Source organism: Pseudorca crassidens, chromosome 5, assembly GCF_039906515.1.
Source record: "Pseudorca crassidens isolate mPseCra1 chromosome 5, mPseCra1.hap1, whole genome shotgun sequence".
Taxonomy (NCBI): Eukaryota; Metazoa; Chordata; class Mammalia; order Artiodactyla; family Delphinidae; genus Pseudorca; species Pseudorca crassidens.
In genome coordinates, this window is record NC_090300.1 from 37,241,913 (window position 1) to 37,264,261 (window position 22,349).

At 42.5% G+C, this 22,349-nt stretch overlaps 1 protein-coding gene and 1 pseudogene across 1 annotated transcript in view; one reads left to right on the forward strand and one right to left on the reverse strand.

The window, feature by feature from the left end:
- Positions 1–17,911, reverse strand: part of LOC137224814 (inhibitor of carbonic anhydrase) — a 40,780-nt gene extending 22,869 nt beyond the window's left edge. Inside the window, exons 1-6 of the mRNA XM_067737772.1 lie at positions 17,792–17,911; positions 8,094–8,266; positions 4,744–4,852; positions 3,766–3,927; positions 2,343–2,490; positions 1,467–1,522 (exon numbers count right to left, since the gene is read on the reverse strand). Coding sequence (XP_067593873.1) covers positions 1,467–1,522; positions 2,343–2,490; positions 3,766–3,927; positions 4,744–4,852; positions 8,094–8,266; positions 17,792–17,834 — 691 coding nt within the window. The 5' untranslated portion in view covers positions 17,835–17,911. The remainder of the gene's footprint in view (positions 1–1,466; positions 1,523–2,342; positions 2,491–3,765; positions 3,928–4,743; positions 4,853–8,093; positions 8,267–17,791) is intronic.
- LOC137224817 (small ribosomal subunit protein eS21 pseudogene) lies at positions 11,382–11,638 on the forward strand (annotated as a pseudogene).
- Positions 17,912–22,349: the final 4,438 nt, after the last annotated feature.

Consider the following 22,349-nt stretch of genomic DNA (forward strand, 5'->3'; position numbering starts at 1 on the left):
GAGAATCTTTTCCAAATACATTTTATACAGGTGAGGATGCTGAGCCCTCAGGAGATGAAATGACACATTCTCACTGCAGAGAGACCCAGGGCTGGGAGGCATGCTCAGCCCAAGCCTCTGCTAACATTTGACAGCAAATGTTTTCTGAGAGCTCACAGCACACCAAAGACTGACCTGAAGGCTCTCCATGCTCTGTCTCGTTTAATCCTCATAACAACTGGGGGAGGCTGGTAGATTATCCAGATTATCCTATTCTAGAGATGAGGAGACTGAGGCTAAGAGGGTTAAGGGAACTCATCAAAGTCTGAGTTAGTCTGTGGCTGACACAGCGCCAAGCTAGGACAATGAAACTCAGAAACTTCTGCTTAAAAGACAATGAGGGATCTTATATAATAGTGGACATGTGACTTTCAGCAAAGGGAAATTGGGATGGTCTCGGACAATTGGTTGTTTTCAGAAAGTGAGGATGTTTTCAGTTCTCCAGGGTGAGCATTAGAAGATGCTACCCATTGGCCTAACTGTGCCAACTTGAGCAGCCAGAGGAAATAACAATGACGGCTATCGGGAACAACTTGATTCTGGGAGACAAAACCCATAGATGACACCACTAATTAAAATTATTGATGATAAGATACACATGAATTGCCAAAATGCTAGCAAACCAGGTCAGTGTGTGATAATGAGGGGACAGTGAATTGTGAACAGCTGAGCAAGGGAACAAAGCCACTACACTTCTGCTCCATGTCAGGGAAAGACACCAGGCTGCGAGGAACCAAGGCCCCTGGAAAAAGTGAGGGCTCAAAATTCTCCTTGAGGTGGCAGACACATTTTAAAAAATGAACCTAGCATAAAATACACATCTCTTGTTTAAACATCCTAAGTGATACAAGTGTGTTTTGTATCTAACAGAAATTTAATTGGTTATAAAACCCAGAATCTGTAAACTGAACTTGTCTGAAATATTATTTTGTTTGTTTCTGATAAACTGCCCAAAACTCTGCAAGGTTTTTTTTTTTTAACATAGAAATACATCTTTGTCCATGGTAGTAATGCTTTTGCAACAGATTTAATTATAGATGTGCTAATAAGTTCTGAAATCATTATAATAATCTGTGTTTGTTTAAGGTGATTAAAGCATTTAGGAGCCCTTCATAATGAAGTATTCAGGAGAAAGTGATTAGATCGGAAACTGGTATTCCAGTGACTAAGAGAATCTGATTATTAAAACTTGTTTTATTAGTTGGTAAGTAATGCTTAAATGCTCAGATTTGTTTGGTAGATTTATAGACTGAACAAACTGAGCACTAAACAAAGTACAAATAGTGGAAGTGTTTTTTATACAGAAACTCTCCTATTTCATTAAGATCTTAGCACCACCCATCTCTAGATGTAAGACGGCTCAGGAAGGAATGAGTTCCTCTGGCCAGAGGGTGGCCCGCAGGATTCTTCCTCCATCCGGCACTTACCAAACACCGTCATGTGCCTCACGAAGCTCACGTCCCCCACACTGTCCTGAAGACACCTGAGGACCAGGACAGCTGTGGTCAGGCGCTGTCCACAGCACAGTCTCGCCCCTCCCCCAGTACCCCCCTCCCCAGGCTCTGCCCCGGGCCACTGGCTAACAGGGCTTCACCCACAGTTTCCCAGGCTTCAGTCCGTCCTCACAGAGGTGATGGCCCTGTCTGAAGACCCTTTGAATCCCCACAGCCAAGCCAGGTCTGAAGCAAGCAGGAGCCCCCTAAGCTACATCCCAGGAAACTCTGGGGAGGGAGGCTGCAAAAGAGGAACCCACCACCTTCCTCTTCGAAGGCAGCCAAAAGCAACAGATTAAAAAAAAAAAAAAAAAAAGGTTTAAAGCCTTTTACATAGAGGTTAAAAACTCTAGACAGGCTTGGACTCCCGGCCAGTTTTGCTCTGGTTTTGAGCAGCAGCTATGTCTCTTGCAGGGCGTGGAGTATGGAGAGGTGCCTGCAGGCAGGGGGCTGAGAGGGAGGTGGGGAGAAGCAGCATGCGTCCCTGACACAGAGATACTCAGGTAGAGAGAAGCAGCTGGTGTAGGGGAGGGTTCCCAGCCCTTGGCCCAGCTGGGAGTCCAAGCCTGTGTCCATGGATCCCAGAAACCTCCCTGGTCCAGACCCCTCCATCTGGGGAGACGAGCGGGGCTCCCCCACAGAAGACTGCCCCTCAGGACGGGCAGGAACGAGGGTGGGCCGTGGGAGGCACTCGAGACCCTGTGTTTCACACCGACACTCTAGGTGGTCTGGGGCAGGCCCCGTCCACTCCCTGTGCCTTAGTTTCCCCATCATCAGAGTGAGGAAGAGGAGCAAGGGGGCCCCACTCACTTGAAGGCCCCTGAGTAGCCGAAGTACGGTTCGTGGGAGTTGCAGGCGCACTTGTCGGTCCCCTTCCCCGCACACAGTTGGCACAGTTTGGGGAAAGCCGTCTGATCCGCACAGGGGACGCAGCTGTCCGCGAAGAACTTAGCCGCTGCTGCTCAACACGGAGACACACGGACCTCAGGGCATGAGCTGCCGGGGCCCCTTGGTCACGCATGCGTGTGTGTGTGTGTGTGTGTGTGTGTGTGTGTGTGTGTGTGTGTCCGTATGTGAGAGCCCAGAGGTCTGCATGCACTGCCTGGGACTGTCATGAGGAAGTGGGTGTGCAGAGGTGGCCGACAGTGCCCGGGTCTGAGGGCGTGGCTGGCTCACGCGTGGTCCCGGGGCTCCAGCCCAAAAGAAGCTTCCCAGCCTGTCCCCTGCAGGGTGCGAAAACTGCTGAGCTGCACTGACCCAAGCTGCAGCCCCAGCACCACTCACCTGGTTAGCTCACCAACACGGAGGCTCGGGGGTGGTGGGGGAGGCCGCAGGACTCTAAACACGCAGGAACCCCCGACAGCCCTTCCTTATCTCAGGACGTGGTCCCACCCACCCCTCTCCTCTTCTGATCCAGGGTCTGTGGTGGCTCCCAGGGATCCCTCTTCCAGGAACTCATGGGAGGGGGTTGGATTAACTTGCCTCATGGGCTCGGGGGTGTGCCAACAGCCACATCATAACCGCCCAGACAGACGTCCCACAGCGTCTGACACCGGGGCAAGCAGGAACCCCAAGAAAGGGCAAACATAGCCAGAGCTGTGGCCCAGGCTGCAGCACCCCATCTGACCTCTGCAGCCCCAAACACAGGTGAAACATAAATGCTGCAGAGTCGGCAGGGCTCAAAAAGACACAATTTTGCAGAGCACAGAAAATTTGGCTGTCATCTTTCAGGGGCTGAAAAGGCACCCTAGGCTCACCATGACTCATCGGAACTGAACAAGAGACTGGAGTACACAAAAAATCATAGCTCTGGTCCACTCATCCCCTCTCGCCTTCATCCCAAGCCCTCACCCACAGCACTGAGGCCTGACTGCTGGCGGTATGGTGATCATCCCCAGTGAGCCTTCCTGGGCAGCTGGAAGGCAGTTCCCCTTTCTCATCAGCCTCCACGATGGCCCTTATCAAGCCAAACTGCTGGGATTACCGTGAATGTGGGGCTGCCAGGAGCTCAGAGACCGGGGTTCCTTTGCTGAGAGAAGGAAAGACTCAGCTGCCAGTTCCCAAGGCTCGCTGGTGCAGCAAACCCAGACAGCACACGTTTAAAGCAGGTTGTCCCCATCTTGGAGTTTATGAAACCTGTACGCCTGTTAGTGTTCGTAAGGCCCCAATAGAATCCACGTGGGTGCTGGGAGTAGGAGCCCTGCCTCAGGGCACCCCGTCCCAGCCAGCTTACCTTTTTCAACCAAGTCAGAGGGAAGAAGTATCCCGATGGGGATGTTCCACCCAGGAGACCATCCCAGGCCTGTGTGGCAGGACTTCTTGCCTTGGAGCTGGGTCAGCTGGAAATCGCTGCCCTTCTTCACCACGGCTACAACATAATGGTGAGTCTGTGGATCTGAAAAGGAGCAGAGAAAGAAGGGCCAAAGGAAGATGCCACATCATTGCCACTCATCTTACAGAGTGTGTGCAAAGGAACTTGGGGAGATCCTAGGACCTGCAACATCTCCTGGTAAGCAGGCAGAAAAGGAAAGGGAAAGGCCCTTGATTGACAGAAGAAAGGAAACTGCCCCTCTTCAAGGCAATACACTTGAGTTCTTTTTCTGCACCAGCTATTACAGGGCCTGTAGCTCCCAGTCATTGAGATTTACTGTTTCTCCCCACGGGCTCTTCTCCCTTCTCTGTCTGCAGCCTGGGCACGAAGATGAAGGTGTGGGGGGAAGGTATGGAGGGCGTCTCCAGGGTTTCGCCAGGGCCCTGCAAGCTGGACTCAAATTGAGACAGACCGTGCTCACACACACACTGGTGACACTCATGGACAAGTATGGCAGGCACCCCATTCTTCGCCTCCCCAAACCCCATTCTTCAAACTGTGTTCTCTAGCAACTGCAGAGGACTTGGCACACGGAGAGGCTGTCCAGGTCTGTGTGTCTCCAGAGATGGGCGACCCCACCGGGCGGGCAGTGGACTCTGGACAACATGCCCGCTCTCACTCAGCAGCACAAGCAGCATTCCCATCAGGATGCTCAGAGTTCACAGCTTCCCAGAAAGAGCCAAGATCCCAGCCCCCATGAGTTAGCGGAGGTAACAGCCTCTCACAGTCTAGAGAACTCCAGCAGCTTTGTTCCCTGCAAGTGTAATGCCAACAGAGTCCCTGCCTTCTGCTGTGGCTGCTGTGTCAGAACAGAGACCTGGGTCCCCGTGGAAGACGCACCATCTTTTGACCCGTAGAATTCTGCCACGACGGGCTTCAGGTTGTAGGGGGCCAGGCCTGCCTCAAACACCAAACCTCCATCAATGGTCACAGCATCTGCTTTGTTTGCCTGAAAGAGAAAAGGCCAGACATGAATGAAGCCCCTCACCTCTGAGGAAGACTCACCTAACCCTCTGCCAGGGACACTTGACAAGTATCGCCATGGATACTTGGTATGGCTCAGACCTCCTCCGCCTCCCTAGTGTTGGCTCAAAAGCCTTCGCAGTGAGCTTTCCTCCAACTGTGCTCTTAAAACTACCACCTCATAAATGCTGGAAGCCCTCTGTTTCTCTCCTGAGCCCTTATCAACCATCTGACAAACGTTTATTTATTGTTTGTCCTCCCCTTTGAAATGCAGCCTCCTCCAGGGTGGGGATGTTACTGTGTTGTTTTATCCTGCCAAATCCCAGCACCGACTGCCAGTAGGTGTCCAATAAATGTTGAATTGAGTGAATGAGTTGTAGAATATTTCCATCCATAAGAAGTCATGGTTTGCACTCTTGAGTCTGGATTCCCTCTTCAAGGATCTCTCAGCCAAGAATTCCTTCCTCCCTGAGAGAAGCAGTAACTTCACAGCCTCTTCTCAAAAATGAGGTTGGATTATTCCCTACCCCTCATTTCCTCATGGAAATCTTTTTTTTTCAACTGGAAGTCTGTACCTCTCAATCTCCCCCACCTATATCTTTCCTCCTCCTACCCATCTCCCCTCCGGCAACCACCCGTTCTCTGTATCTATGACTCTGTTTCTGTTTTGTTATATTTGTTCATTTGTTTTGTCTTTTAGAGTCCACATATAAGTAAAATCATACAGCATTTGTCCTTTCTCTGTCTGACTTATTTCACTTAGTATAATACCTTCTGGGTCCACCCATGTTGTCACAAATGGCAAGATTTCATTCTTTTTTATGGGTAATATTCCATTGTATATATACACCACATCTTCTTTATCCATTCATCTACTGATGGACACTGAGGTTGCTTTTGTATCTTGGCTGTTGTAAATAGTGCTTTTTATTCATTTCTTAATTGACATTTAAAGTAATTTGGCTTTTTATAAATTTAATACTACATTTCTGTATACTTGCCTCCCTTTACTCCATCTCATTTTTTCTTACATATATTTTACAATGTGTATTCATATATAAGTATATGTATACATATGTATATACATATATCAAGTTAGTATTCTGTTGGTTGCATGTATCAGAAACCAATTTAAGAAAAGGAGGGATTTAGTATAAAGGTAAAAGACAAGAAGGCCTTGTGAACACCATCAAGGTCAGAAGCAACAAGAACAGGTTTCAGTCCATCCCCATGGGCTCCAGCTCATGACTGAGGTTCTAGATGGTTCTCAGTCTTTCCTCCTTTTCACACATCTTCCCCCTCCTGCCCACCTCCTCCTCAAGTTCCAGTATCAGATGCAAAGACAATAGTCTTACAGATATCTCTTAACCAGGTCCCACAATTGCATAAGGTCATATATAAATATGAATGAATTAGAGAAAATAAATAAAGTTTGTGTACATCTTTATGACCCTTACTGAATATTTCCAAATTTTTCTCCAGAAATGATGTAGAAATTTATAATTTCTAATGCCCATAGCAATACATACCAATTTCACGCAAAACCACTGGCAAGAAATACTATCATTTAAGAAATGTTATCACATTACGAGATATAAACTGCTACCTTAAGGTGGTTTTATTTGTATCCTTTGATTATTATAAAGGATGAACATTTTCCTTTCCTTACTTGTATCGTCTATTAGTTGTCATTTCTGTGAGTAGTTTGTTTATAGCTTGTTATTCTTAAGCATTTCTTATAAATTTAAATGACATCTTTACATAGCTTTTACACTACACTGTTTCGTTATAGCTGATGTGAATATATTTTTCTGTATGCTTAGGGCTTTAATTTTTTTCCTTTGTCAGAGACTTAAAATTTTTACATTTCCAAATTTGTCTACTTCTGTGATTTATCTTTTTATATCTATCTACATTAGTCAAATTGAGTCAAGCTGGGAGTTTATTTTGGTAAATGGATTAAAAATCTCACTTGATTTTATTTCTAAATGGCTATCCAGTTGTCCAACTAAAGAATCCTTTCTCAGACATTTGTTTGGAAAGTATGTCTTATCATACAATATCTAAATCTATGTGTATGTAACCATTAAGCCTAGGACCAGACTGCCTTAGTGTTGGACATTCATCATAGTTTGCATCTACATCATATCATGTAGATAATTAGACAGATGGATGTATGTATAGAAAGCTCGGAATATGTCTGAATTTTGTTCTCTTCCAGATCTTCTACATCTATCCGAGGACCCTGTTCTTTGTAATGCTGTTATTAAATATGTTATAGTTTCAGGCAGGCCTCAGCTACTCCCCAGCTCATTTTATTTTTCATAATACTATTTTATATTCTCACCCATATTTCTTCTTAAGAATTGTAAACTTATTTTACTGACTTTTTAAATTTTATAATATAATTTTGATAACAATTATATTAAATTTATGAATTAACTTTGGGAAAATGTGCACATATATGAAGTTTAGTCTTCCTGTCTGGGAATATGGCATATGTTTTAATTTATTAATAAGTACTGTTCACTTGTCTCAGACTTTTGTATTACATTTATAATAATCTTGCGGATCTCTCATATGATTTTTTCCCTGCAACATTTTTCTGTATATCATTTTAAATGTAAATGAGATCACAATTTGAGGTTATTTTTCCCCAACTAGTGACTGTTGATATATGAAAATGACATTAATTGTGATATATTTATCTTTTACCAAACTAATTTTTTCATTAATAATTATGGTAACATTTCTCTTGATTCCATTGTACTTTCTAGGCATGCAAGCATCTGAAAATATTGATATTTTGTTTGTTTCTATCTCATATGTATTTTATATCATTGCATTACTAGGAAATTCCAAAAACAATATTAAGTAATAATAGTGATACTACAGCTTCTTGTTTATTTCTGAGTCTTTATAGATTTCTCTTTCAGTGCAATTCTGGCTTTGCTTTACCGTGGCCATTTTCACTGAATCCTTCTCTATCAGTTGTTTAATTATTATTATTGTTGTTTTCACTATTAATGAATGTTGAGCACCTATATTTTCATCTACACATAGTCACTGTACTTTCAAGTCTTTAGCTTATTTCTTTCTCCTCTAAAGCATGGTCTAGTTCCTTGCTAGAGAGAAAGTTGTTCTGAAGCAATAAACTATAACAAGTACAAAAAAAGAAGGAGAAAGTATGGATTTTCTTCCACTCTTCTTAGGCAGCAGTGACTTACCACAATGGCCTTGATGCACTCAAGGTAAGAGGTTCTCTCCACACAGGTGACATGAGCACCCTCCACTGAAAGGACATTATTCATGTTGTCACGGAAGCTGTAGCATTTATTGGCCTCATGACTTGAGATAGTGCACCATCTCACAGTTTTTTCAGGGACAGCCAGACACAGCCCTACGGGAGACAGGCCAGGGGTGTAAGTGACCCACAGCACTCACCTTTCTCTGCTGTAAGAAGAAGGTAAAGACAAGGTCAAGGGTTGGCTGAGAGGGGTAGACACACATTGGACTGGCTGCCTGGCCCACATAAATTCTCAGGTCCCATTTCTCTGGTTGTGCCTTTTCCCTTGGAGAAAAAAGCCAAAGCATCCCCCAAAAGTTAAATACAGAATTATCATATGACCCAGAAATTCCACTCATAAGTATATACCCAAAAGAATTGAAAACAGATACTCAAATACATATATACAAATATTCAGAGCAGCACTTTTCACAATGGTCAAAAAAGGTGGAAACAACCCAAATGCACAGCAATGAATGAATTGATAAGCAAAATATAGTACATCCACAAAATGGAATATAATCTACCGTGAAAAGAGTAAAGTACTGCTACATGCTATAGCACTGATAAAGCTCAAAAATAATACGTTAAATGAAAGAAGCCAGACACAAGAGGCCACACATTATATGACTCCATTTATATGAAATATCTAAAATAAGTAAATCTACAGAGGCAGAAAGCAAATTGGTGGTGGCCAGGGGCTGGGGAAGAGGAGGATGGGTACAGGATGCTCTCTTGGGGTGTTGGAACTATGGTGGAACTAGATAGAGGTGGTAGTTGCATAACCCTGTGAACATACTAAATACCACTGAATTGTACACTTTTAAATGACTAATTTCATTTTAGTGAATTTCACACCAAAAAAGAAAATAGCATTATGGGAAGGAAGATTTGGGCCTAATGATTTAATCTTTGTCTTGGCATTAGATACTCTAACCTTACATGGTAGTAACTGCTGGGGCATTAAAATCAGTGTCTGTTCATTTCACTGGCACTTTAGGCTGTAGTAATTTGTGTTAACAATAATGCAAAGGCAAAATGCTGTTTACAGAACTGTGGTATTTGAGCAAAATGTCATCTTAGATGAAATCTAGCAGATGCAAGTAACAGCAGTCACAGCTATGAATTTTTGAGAAGGCCCTGTGTGTCAGGCCAGGCACATGACCCTCCTCGAGTGCCCACAATTGTCCTGCTGGTTAAATACTGGTGTTCCCATTTTGTAGATGAATTTAAACAAGCAAACAAAAAAAACTGTCAGAGACATCAAATAACTTGAGATGAAGCTAATACTTGAAACACCCAGGTCTGTTTGACTCCAAAGCCTGTATTGTGTTTTAACTGTCTGCAAGTAGGAAATATCAAAATAAATGGGACAGGAGATGTCAAATTTCCTTAGAGAGAATCCCATACCAAAGACAGGGAGTGACAAATGGAGTGCTTCAGCTCTGTTTTGAACAGGTCTTCGATAGTAGCCGCCAGGGTAGAAGAGCCAGTGAGAGAATGGAGCTGTCAGGACAGATGCCCTTGCGCAGAATAGAAGTGTGTGGAGTAATAGCTCATATTGCACTTTGAGCCTTTCAAAGCATGTTTACTCTGCTTGCCAATACAGATTCTTAAAACGTTTCTGCTCTTAGAAATGACTGATAACTGTAGAGACAATACAACTCTATAAATGAAAATAGCTTTGTAAGCAGGTTAAGTTACACAAAGAGCCACTGTATACAATTGCAGTTTTTTTTTTTTTTCAAAGGTTTGCACTTACTGAGAAAGCCTTTTTGAAAGTCTATTTTCAGTCACCTGTGCTTATGGTCAAATGATTAAAACTGTAGCTTTTGAATTTCTGATGTTTTTAAATTATTTATTTATTTATTATTGAATGAAAGATTCTTTAAATTCTACCGTGCTTTACAATTTCCAAAAGTTTCACACAGATAATTTCATATAATCCTATAATAACCTTTTATTCCCTCTCCTACCTATATATTGCCCCTCATCCCCTCCCTCTCCCCAGTGGTAATCACTAGTTCATTCAGTGTGAGTATAAAATAGGGTGAATGATATTCACATCATTAGGGGAAACGCTAAAGTCTGGACAAAAACATGGTACTAAAGCAGGGAACTAAACAAATGCAAAACAAATAAAACATAAAACAAACAAACAAAAAATCAAACCAGGATGGGCTTCTATTTCCACCTATGAGAAATAACTGATATGGGACTTGCCCTAGCACTTTAAACAGGTGAGAAAAAAAAAAAAAACCTGGGGAAAAACATACGAAAAAAATGTTTTAACACATTGGACAACAGGAAGTGCAGGACTGTGATCCCCGAGAGAAGGGAAACAAATAAAGTAAGCCCTGTAATCACACTAGCTTTCTTCCTGGACAAAATGTCCAGATAGCAGGGCAGAGAAGAGAAAAGAAACAGCCCGATGGTCACCCCAAGTTGAGGAGACAGAGACCATAGTTTGGTAAGGTGGAGGCAATTAGAATGTGCAGCACAGGGTACCAAAGAGCAGGGAATGCAAAAAGAGAGGAGAAAGAGAAGAGAGATTGAGATCCAGAATTGTCACACCTTGGAGATTCTGGCTAAATATCAATTTGAGCATTGTGGAGGCCAGGCAAGGACAACTGCTAGGGAAAGAAAATTTAATAGGGAGCCTAAACCAAACATTTCTCAGAACTCAAATGGGGTTAGGAATCATTTGGGTTCCCACCATTCAGAGTGGAGAAAATCTTATTGAATAAATAGTGCATTTATGAAAGATTCCATAAGTAAGCTAAACTAGATCTAGAAAGAAGGGTATTCTAGACACTGCCTAAACATCTTGAAAAATAGTCTTGAGAAGGTTAAGCTGATCTGAAGACATTATGAGTGCCTGTCAGAAAAAAAGGTTGACACTCTTTAAATTAAAAAAAAAAAAAGCAAAAACCAAAATACAGTACTCAGCAAGGTAAAATTCACAGTATCCAGCAACCAATAAAATTAATACACAACTGAAGGTGCAGGAAAATGTAATCCATAACCAGGAGGAAAATCAGTCAATACAATCAGACAGAAATGAAAGAGATGAGGAAATTAACAGAAAATAGCTTTAAAACAGCTATTTTAAATGTTATAAGTATGCTCGGAGCGCTAAAGAAAAACATGAACATCAGCGCTGCTGGGGGATGCGGCGCTTCCTTTCTGCTCCCATGCTTGTTGTGGTGCCACCAGACATGCCCTCAACATGCAAAATGATGCCAGAGAGTTCGTGGACCTGTATTTGCCGCAGAAATACTCTGCCAGCAACTGCATCATCGGCGCCAAAGACCACGCGTCAGTCCAGGTGAACTTGGCTGAGGTTAACAAAGTAACAGGCAGGTTCAACACCCAGTTCAAAACCTAGGCTATCTGTGGGGCCATTCACAGGATGGGAGAGTCAGATGATGCCATTCTCCGACTGGCCAAGGCCCATGGCATCCTCTCAAAGAACTTCTGACTGGAGAGGATCATGGATGTGGAATATTTGCCATAAGTAAATAGTGAACCCTACCCCCAAGAAAAGAAAAACATGAGCATAATGAGGATACAAATATAAGATGTAAGGAGCCAAAAAGAATTCCTAGAAATGAAAAATAGAATATCTGAAATAAAAATTCCAGTGGATGAGATTAACAGCTGATTAGATATGCGGAAGAAAAAAGATGATCTAGAAGACATTACTACAAACTATCTAAAATGAAGCAGAGAGAAAGAAAGATAGAAAAACAAATGAGCAGAGCCTCAGTGACTTGTCATACAGTATCAAGTGATCTAACATATGTGTAACTGGAGTCCAGGATAAAAAAAGGGGGGAAGGGGCAAGAAAAAATATGTGAAGAAAGATTTGGCCAGAATTTTTCCTAATATTATGAAAACTACAAACTCCCAGTTCTAAAGCAACCAGAGAAAAGAGACAAAATTAGGTACAGAGGAGCAAAGACAATAAATATCTCAGACTTTTTGTCAGAAACCACACAAGTCATAGACAATGGAATATCCTTAAAGTGCTAAAAGAAAAATAACTTGCTAACCTAGAAATCTAAAACCAATGAAAATAACTTTCAGAACTGAAGGCAAAAATAAACTTTTCCAGACAAACAAATGTTGGGAGAATTTGGGTACAGCAAACTTGCACTATAATGAATGTTAAAGGAAGTTCCAGACCCAAGTGGTTACACTCATGAAATCCATCAAACACTTAACAGAAATAACACCAATGTGGCAAAAACTATCTTATAAAGTAAAGGAGAAAGTAATACTCCTAACTCATTTTCTAAGGCCAGCATTAACCTGATACCAAATCCAAACAAAGACATTATAAGTAAAGAAAACTACAACCAAATATCCCCCATGAACATAGACACAAAAATCATTTACAAAATATTAACAAATCAAACGCAGCCAAAAAAAAATTCTTAAGTACATGAACACACACACACACACACACACACACACACACACACACACACAGGTTTATCCCTTGTCCAGGAATGTGAAGTTGAATTAATGTGCAAAAACTAATCAGTATAGCTCACCATATTACAGAATAAAACAGAAAAATTCATACGATTATCTCTATAGAACAGAAAAGGCACTTGCCAATTCAAAATTCCAAGCAAAGTAAGAATAGAAAGGAATGTCCTCAACCTGATAAAGAACATCTACAAAAAACCCCACAGTTAATATTATACCTAATGGTGAAAGACTGAATGCTTTCCCCTTCAGGTCAGAAACAAGGCAAAGATTGACATTCTCTTCACTTCTGTTTAACACTGTATTAGAGGTCTTAACCATTTTAACAAAGCTCAAAAGAGAAACAAAAGGCATACAGGTTGGAAAAGAAGATAGAAAATTGTCTATATTCACAGATAACATGTTTCTCTACACAGAAAATTTTAAGGAATAAATGATTTAGAAAGGTCTTAGGATCTGAGGTCAAAGCGCTAAAATCAGTTGAATCTCTACAAAGCTAAAAAGAAAAAACTGTAAAATGAAACTTTAAAAATACTACTTACGGGCTTCCCTGGTGGCGCCGTGGTTGAGAGTCCGCCTGCCGATGCAGGGGACGCAGGTTCGTGCCCAGGTCCGGGAAGATCCCACGTGCAGCGGAGCGGCTGGGCCCGTGAGCCATGGCCGCTGAGCCTGTGCGTCCGGAGCCTGTGCTCCGCAACGGGAGAGGCCACAACAGAGAGAGGCCCGCGTACCGCAAAAAATAAATAAATAAATAAATAATAATACTTACAATGGCTTTCAAAGATATGAAATATCAGAACTTCCCTGGTGGTCCAGTGGTAAAAAAAAAACCCACCTTCCAATGCAGGGGACACAGGTTCCATTCCTGGTGGAGGAACTAAGATCCCACATGCCGCGGGGCAACTAAGCCCTTGTGCCACAACTACTGAGCTCACATGCCTCAACAAGAGAGCCCACCTGCCGCCAACTACAGAGCCCACGCGCTCTGGAGCCTGCGCACCACAACGAAAGAGAGAAAAACCTGCATGCCACAAGTAGAGAGAAGCCTGCGCACCACAACAAAGAGCCCGTGCCGCAACGAAAGATCCCATATGCCTCAACGAAGATCCAGCATTCCACAACTAAGACCTGATACAGCCAAGAAAAATGAAAGAAAATAAGAAAAAAAATCTAAAATAGATATATATATGAAATATTAGGGATACATTTAACAAATTATGAACAAGAACTGTACATGAAAACTACAAAAAATTTCCAAGATAAATGAAAGAAGACCTAAATAAATAGATATAGAATGTTCATGGATTAGAAAACTCAATATTGTTAAGATGCCAAGCCTCAAAATAATCTATAAATTAAATGCTATCTCAATAATAATCTAAGCCTAATTGTTTTTTATAGAATTTGATAACCTGATTCAAAATTGTGTTTGGATATGCAAAAGATCTAAATGGCCAAACCAACATTGAAGTAGTACAATAGAGTTGGAGGATTTATACTACCTGATTTCAAGACTTATTATAAAGCTACGGTAACCAAGACAGTGTGATATTGCCACAAGGAGAGATATAAAGCTTAATGTAACAGAACAGAGAGTCTAGAAATTGACCCATATATATAGGGTCAGTAGATTTTCAACAAAGCTGCCGAGGTAATTCAGTGAAGAAAGGATATTCTTTTCGAAAACAAGTCCTGGAATAACTGGATATCCATATGAGAAAAGTGAATCCCAACTCTTACTTTATACCATACACAAAAATTAACTAAAAATGTATCATAGACCAAAACATAAAAGCTGAAGCTATAAAACTTCTAAAATAAAACAAAGAGGAAACTATTGCAACTTTGGGGGTAGCCAATTATATCAATATTTTTAGAGAGGACACAAAACATAATAACAAAAAATAAAAATTAGGTAAGGGAACCTGATCAAAATGTAAAACATCTGCTCTTCAGAAGGTATCATTTAGAAAATGGAGGGCTTCCCTGGTGGCACAGTGAATCCGCCTGCCAATGCAGGGGACACGGGTTTGAGCCCTGGTCCAGGAAGATCCCAGATGCCGTGGAGAAACTAAGCCCATGCGCCACAACTACTGAGCCAGCGAGACTAGAGCCTGTGCTCTGAAACACGAGAAGCCACTGAAATGAGAAGCTCGCGCATGGCAACAAAGAGTAGCCCCCGCTCACCATAACTAGAGAAAGCCCATGTGCCGCAACAAAGACCCAGCACAGCCAAAAATAAATAAATAAAATTAATTATTTTATTGGTGGTGTGATGAATTGGGAGATTGGGATTGACATATATACACTAATATGTATAAAATGGATAACTAATAAGAACCTGCTGTTTACAAAAATAGAATTCAAAAATTCAAAAAAAATTAATTAATTAAAAAAAAAGAAAATGGAAAGCTAAGCTACAACATTATTACTCATCAGGGAAATGCAATTTAAAACCATTGTGAGGTAGTACACACACCTATCAGAATGGCTAAATGTGAAAATATTGACAACACCAAGTGTTAGCGGGATGTGGAGCAACTGAAATTATCATATTGTGGGTGGGAATGGAAAATGGTACAACTACTCAAAAAAGTTTGACATTTTCTTAACAAGTTACCATTATGACCCAGCAATGCTACTCCTAGATATTTACCCAAAACAAATGAAAATATATGTCCACCCAAAGACTTGTACACTAACATTCATAGCAGCTTTAGTCATAATATCCCAAACTGGAGACAACCTAAACATCCACTAACAAATGAATGGAAAACAAACTGTGATAAAGTCATACCATGGAATACTACTCAGCGATAAAAAGGAATGAACTTTGATACATACAACAATGTGGATAAATCTCTAAACAATTGTGCTGAATGAAACAAGCCAGTTACAAAAGACTACGTAGTGCATGATTCCATTTACATGAAATCCTAGAAAAGGAAAAACTTACCTAAAGTGGGAAAAAATGCGAATGACAGGGAAGGGGTAGGGGACAGTTTGGGAGTGATGGAAATGTTCTATATTTTGATTGTGGTGGCAGTTATGGGGGTAGGCATATTTCTTGAAATTCATTGAACTGTATGTATACTTGTAGGAGACCATTTTATTAAAAGTAAGTTATGCTTCAATAAAAATGATTTTAAAAAGAAAGAGTGTGTGCAAGCAAGCTAAGTGTCAATGGAGTCAAGTAACCTAAACTAGGCCAGCCATCAACAACACTCCATCCAACTATGTGACAATTTCAAGAAGGGGCAATCAAAGCCCACTGTGAATATTTCAATCTGCTCTAGAAGGGAAAAGCTGCTGGTGGCCACATGCTCACTGCGTGGAGAAATCTCTTCCCCGGAAGAGCAAAAGGTAGAGAAAGGAGGTGGCAGCCAAGGTGGAGGTACAGGCTGTACTGAGCCCCTGGTTCTTGGCTCTTGCAAGGCCTACTGATCACCATTCCCACTCCTCTGACACTTTTAGTTTAAGCTAGTTTGGTTACATTCCTGTCATCTGCCACCAGAAGGGTTTTTATAGGAAGAGAACACTGAGCTTTGAAGAAAGCACGTCCTCGATTCCAGCCTTGTCCAGTGGCCAAGAGAGAAGGAATGTTGGGATGGAGTGGGCGGAGGGCCAGGGAGAGGCAGCTCTTGCCTCTGTTTAGTAAACACAGAGCCGACTGGGAAAGTGAACTTTTGGTCAGTGCCTGACACTGCCAAGAGAGGGGATGGGGGAAGAACAAACAACAGAAGCCCTGTTCAGGAAGAATACGGGAGAGGCCAGGGGGCTGCACTCTGGATTTTCTGCAGCCATAGTTGGACCACAGCTGTAGCAACATTGCCAGCCTTCCCCAGCCCCATCAGAGCTCCCCGTGTGGCCCTAGGTGGCAGCACTGGGCCAAGGAGGGCCACCCCCATCCCTGAAAGCACTCCTTGCCTTTCCTGCCTTCTTCTGCTCAGCCCAGGTTATGCCTCCCCCCATGATAGATACCCTACCCCAGAAATGATTTAAGACAGCCTGAGACCTGACAGAATCAGGGCTGGACAGAACCCAGTTGTCCCGCCAGGCAGGGGTCTCCACCTGCATGAGGTTAGTGACTTTGCACCATTACCTTCCTTACAGTTACCCAGCCAAGAGCCCTGACAGCCCCCCAACACGGGACGGGGTCCCCTACATTTACGTGCAGGATTTTTTTTCCAGTGATAACTCACCTGTGCCTACAGCTCTGCCCTTAGGTACATGACTTCATGTCACTTTCACAGCAACTGTGTGTTTGCTGTGAAAAAGTAATTTCTACTGAACTGAGGAGGAAATCAGCTCAGAGAGGAGGGCAAGGGACCACCCAGTCACATGGCACCGAGTGGCAGGTGGATTCCATTCTAGGGTGATTGTTTCTCCCCTATATTCCTCCACCTGCCTAGTGTGTAGTCGGGATGGGAGGCATTGTACAGTTCAGAGCAGGAAAGATCCTTCTGGTTAGATACCTGACATGACAAGCTTACCTGATGTGCCCCTCCCCCTCTTAATAATAGTCCTTGAGCCCTCGGAAAAAATCCCTTCTCTCCTCTGACCCTGTTTTCTTCACTGTAAACTGGACGAACAGCCTCCAGGCCAGGGGTCATGAACTTTTTCTGTACTGGGCTAGCTAGGCAATTACTAGCTTTGTGGGCCATACAGTCTTTGTGGCAACTCTCTACTCTGCCCTTAAAGCCTGAAAGCAGCCATGGACAAATACCTGAATGAGCATGATCGTGTTGCAATGAAGTTTTATCTATGGACGCTGACATTTGAATTTCACATAATTCTTATGTGTCAAGCTATTTTTCTTTTTATTTTCTTTCACACATGTAAAAATGTAAAACCCATTCTTAGCTCGTTCGGCTGTATATCAGGCAGCTGGCGGGATTTGGTCAGCTGGTCAGAGTTTGCGAACTCCTGCCCTAGCCTGCAGGGTTTCTGCAAGGGCGAAAGTTGGTCAGGTGCACTGATGAACCACCGGCGGTGGAAGGCACTTTGGAGCCAGCCAGGCGCTGGGTTGCTTCGAAGCCTCCTAGACGAGACAGTGCAGTGTCCCGCCGTGGCTGACCCTCGGCTGGCACCCGGTCCCATCCTAAACGGCCGGCCCCCACCCGGCTCCCAGTGCGCACTCACCCAGGGCCCCCGCGCACAGCACGGAGTAGACCGCGAGCCTCATTCTCCTCGGCGGCGCGCGACTCCTACCCGGCTCTCGGGGCCTCGGCCAACTTTACCTGCCAGCGAGGGAGCGGATCCGCCTCCTCCGAAGGGTTCGCCCTTCCGGCCCATCGCCCTCGCCACACCCCCACCCCTCTCCCAGACAGCTCGCAGGGGCTCGCTGCGGCTGCACCTCTGCCCAGCGCCCGGAACTGAGAGGCTGGATCTCTGCTCGCGGGCTAGTAGTCCGCACCCCGGAGGTACGAACCACAGCAACCCCGGAGCCCACTGGACAGAGAAGCCGAGGCCCAAGATGAGAGTGACCGCCCGGGCCCCAGGTTAGTTACTAGAATGCGGGTTCCTTGACCCCTGGACCTTCATCTAGACAAGCAACTCTTCGATGTCTCCAACACAGACTCTTCGGGACTGAGGGGCGGTCCACTAGGTGAACACTGTGGACCCTTCCCCCAGGAGAGCATGTGCACACGCATACACAACGTTTTGAACGCAATTTTCAGGTATCCTCAGACTCTTCCTCCAAAAGCGTCTCGGTTGCCCACTCCGGGTCCCTCCCCCACCCCCAATCCCCCTGACACCGTCTCCTGCAACCCTGGCTGAAGTCTGAGGTCAAGTGAAGCGCTGAACCCTGGGAGGGCTGCTTCTACTCACCAGTGCAGCCCGCAGCCCCATCCTCCTGAAGTCTATGAGCTCTGCCTGGGGGAAGTCTTCCGAATTTAGATTTTTCAAAATTTTTCTTTAAGTGTAATAAACATACATAAAACTTAACATATCCTAAGTATACAACTTGAGCAATTATCACCAAGTGAGCACACCCCTGTAACCAGCACCCACATCAAGAAACAGAACGTTAACAGAGTGGGGGGTGCCTCTCCTCCAATTACTTCCCATCTCCCCACAAAGATATCCATTATCTTGACTTCTGGCAACATAGACTAATTCTGCTGACTGTTTAACTTTACAGAGATGGAATCATACAATATGTACAATGTTGCATCTGACTTCTTTCTGGTTACATTTGTAAGATTCATCTATGTTGTTGTGTATAGTTGCCCGTCAGGAGATCTTGGTGTTGCATATGACCCCATATTGTATATGCAGGACTTGCTATTTATCCTGCCTGTTGATGATAGTGGTTTCTAGTGGGCTCTTATAGTGAGTGCTGCTGTGAACATTCTAGTACATGTCTTTTCCTGCACACAGGTATATATTTCTGCAGGATATTTTCCTGGGAGAGTAACTGCTTGGTAATAAAGTAGGCATATGTTCAACTCACAGATACTGCCAAACACTTTTCCCAAGTGGTTGAACCAATTTCCACTCCCACATTAAGAGTACAAGAGTTTGGCTGTTCCACATTTTTACTGTTTTGCTGGGAGTGTTGTTGGTTTTGCACCATAATTTTGAGTTTTTCTGATGACTAATGAGGTTGAGTATCTTTATATGCTTATTAGCTATTTAAATGCCCTCTTGTTCAAGTCTTTTGCCCTGGATACATTTTAAGTAGACTTTCTCTCAAGGTAAGTATTAGGACTGGCAATATAGTAATTCAAACCACAAACCAAGACTCATCTAATAAAGCATCCTCAAAACTGAGTCTTAAGACTGTAAGAATGTATTATAATTGAATTTAAACAGTTTATTATTTTAGCCCACCATAACTCTTTATTCTGCCCCCCTCTTCTTGTGCGCAAAGGGTGAATCTTTGCTAAGGAAATACTGTTGTTTGTTTCAGCTCCTACCAAAATTATGAAAAGTTCTTCCCTCTGTCAGAGATTAACCCTGCCTTCCACTGAGGCCAGAGATAGTCCTGAGGGAGTAAGAAGAGGTTGTAAGTCACAGAATTCACAAGGTCAAAGGCATGAGACTATTATACACAAACCTGGGCTCTCCTCCCCTTCTCTTACACACACACACACACACACACACACTCTCTCTCACACATATACCTCAAAGTAAACAATGTATCCTCTTCCTTCCATATCTTACAGACATCACCATCATTGGACAACTAATGGGAGATTGTCCCCATTCTCTCCCCCTTCACACCACCTCTAGCCAGCTAAGTTGAGTTTTCAATTCAAGAAATGTATTGTCTCTATGTGCCAGATAACTAGGGACAGGATAGAGTGAGGAGGGGACCTCTCACATCTGGTCAGCTTTCAAGGTGACCGTCTGGGCTTTGGAGTAAGACCAGCTGGAGGGCACAGAGAAAGGCTTAGGAGCCTCAGTCACACAAGGTCCATGCTGTGCAGAGAGGCTGTCAGGGTCCCTGAGACCACATCCCATATGCTCATGAGCTGGAAATAGCCAACATATTTCTGGTCAGAGATTAAAGCAACCTCTAGACCAGCAATCTGCTGAACACCATCTCAAAGGAAAGGATGAACATGTCCCCTCCTTGGTGAGACACTCATCAGGGGGTTCTTGGCACGGGGTTTGTCCCAGAGACTGCTATGGTGTAAACCCTTACTCTGGGCCTGCTGTGATGGTGACACAAAGTCCTGAAGGCCACCTGCTGCCCCCCCCATGCCAAAGACACTAGAGGCCAGAGATTCCACGTTGGGACTCAGGGCACGATTGCTGAATCACAGCATATGCCTATGTTCAGCTTTAATAAGTGCTGCCACACTGTTTTTAAAGTAGTTGTACACTTCCCACTCTCCTCCCACTCCCACCAGCGTATGAAAGTTCCAGTTGCCTCACATCATTGTCAACCCTTGGTTTGGGCTGACTTTTTAATTTTAGCTCTCCTGGAGCATATGATGAAGTTCACTGTAGTTTTAATGTTAATTTCCCTGATGACTAATAAAGTTGAACACTTTTTCACATGTTTATTGGTGATTCAGATATCTTCTTTTTATTGGATTATTTTCACATTTTTTATGTTGTAGGAGTTCTTTATTTATTCTAGATATGAGAACTGTGAAGGACATATGTATTTCAAATATCTTCTTCCATTTTATGGGTTTTCTTTCACTCTCTTGATGGTGTCTTTTAATAAACAGAAGTTTTATATATTTCTGAGTCCTATTTCAACATTTTCCTTTATGTTTAGCACTTTTTGTAAACTGTTTAAGAAATCTTTGCCTGTCCCAAGTTCATGAAAATATTCTCTTATGTTTCCTTCTAGAAGCTTTATAGTTTTACCCCTCACATTTAGATCTAGAATCCACCTGGAATTGATTTTTTTAAAAAAACACAGACATTTATTTTCCATTCATGTGAACGAGAAATTAGGTTAAAAGAAGTAGATGACTTTTCTTAACATGACATTTTTTTGCCCCAAATATTCACTCAGTAGGTCTCCTGGAATTTAACAAATGATGTATAGACCCTGTAATTTGTGCTATATAACTACAGTTATAAACTGAGTAACTTAGTGAGTTGTATATAGCATGATGTCATAGAAGACAAGGCTAAGGCACATGGCCTAGATCTTTTTGGAACTGATATTTGTGAATGGTATGGGATAGAAGCCTGTATTCATTTCTCCTTCCATATGTGTGCCCAGTTGACCCAGCACCATTTACTTGAAAGATAATTCTTTTTTTACTGCACTTTAGTATAAACTTTGTCAAAAATCAGGTAACTGTCTATGTGTTTCTAGACTCTCCACTCTGTTCCACTAAGCTATATATCAACCCTTCCACTTATATCTGTCTCAGTCTCTGTAGCTTTATAATAAGTCTTGATATATCAGTGAAGACACCCATGTCTAGAGTTTTATTGGTGGAAAGGTTTTCAATTCCAGATTAAATTTCTTTAATAGCTAAAGAAATGTTCAGATTTTCTGATTCTTCAAGTCTTGGTATTGCTAAGTTTTTTAAGAAATTTACCCATTTCATCTAAATTTCAAATTTATTGATGTAAAGTTGTGCACAATATTATCTTTATTCATTTTTTATGTTTACCAGTTTATTATAAAGGATATAGATGAATGACCAGATGAAGAGGTTCATTGGTGAGGTTTGGAAGGGTCCTGTTACAGGAGCTTCTGTCCTTGAGAAACTGGGATGCACCGTCCTCCCAGCACGTGAAAGTGTTCACCAACCTGGAAGCTCTTATACATTTTTAATGTGTGGAGGATCCTTGCTATAATTTTCTTTTTCATTTCTGATATTGGTAATTTATGTTTTCTCCTTTTTCTTGATTAGTATTGCCAAGGTTTTACCTATTTTATTAATTTTCATAAGGAGCCAACTTTTGGCTTTGTTGATTTTCTTTATGGTAAATTCACTTATTGATTTCTGCTTTCTTGACTTTCTTTGGGCTTTGTTCTTTTTCTGGATTTTATAAAAGGAAGTTAAGATCATTGATTTTCAGCCTCTCTTCTACTCTAATATATGCATTGAAGGCTACAAATTTCCTTTTTCTTGATATATTATTATATCTTTATGATTATCTAAAATATATTCAAATATATATTCTAATTCAAAATATATTCCAATTTTCATTGTGATTTCTTGTTTAACTCATAGTTTATTTAGAAATGTATTGCTTAATTTCCAGTGTTTTC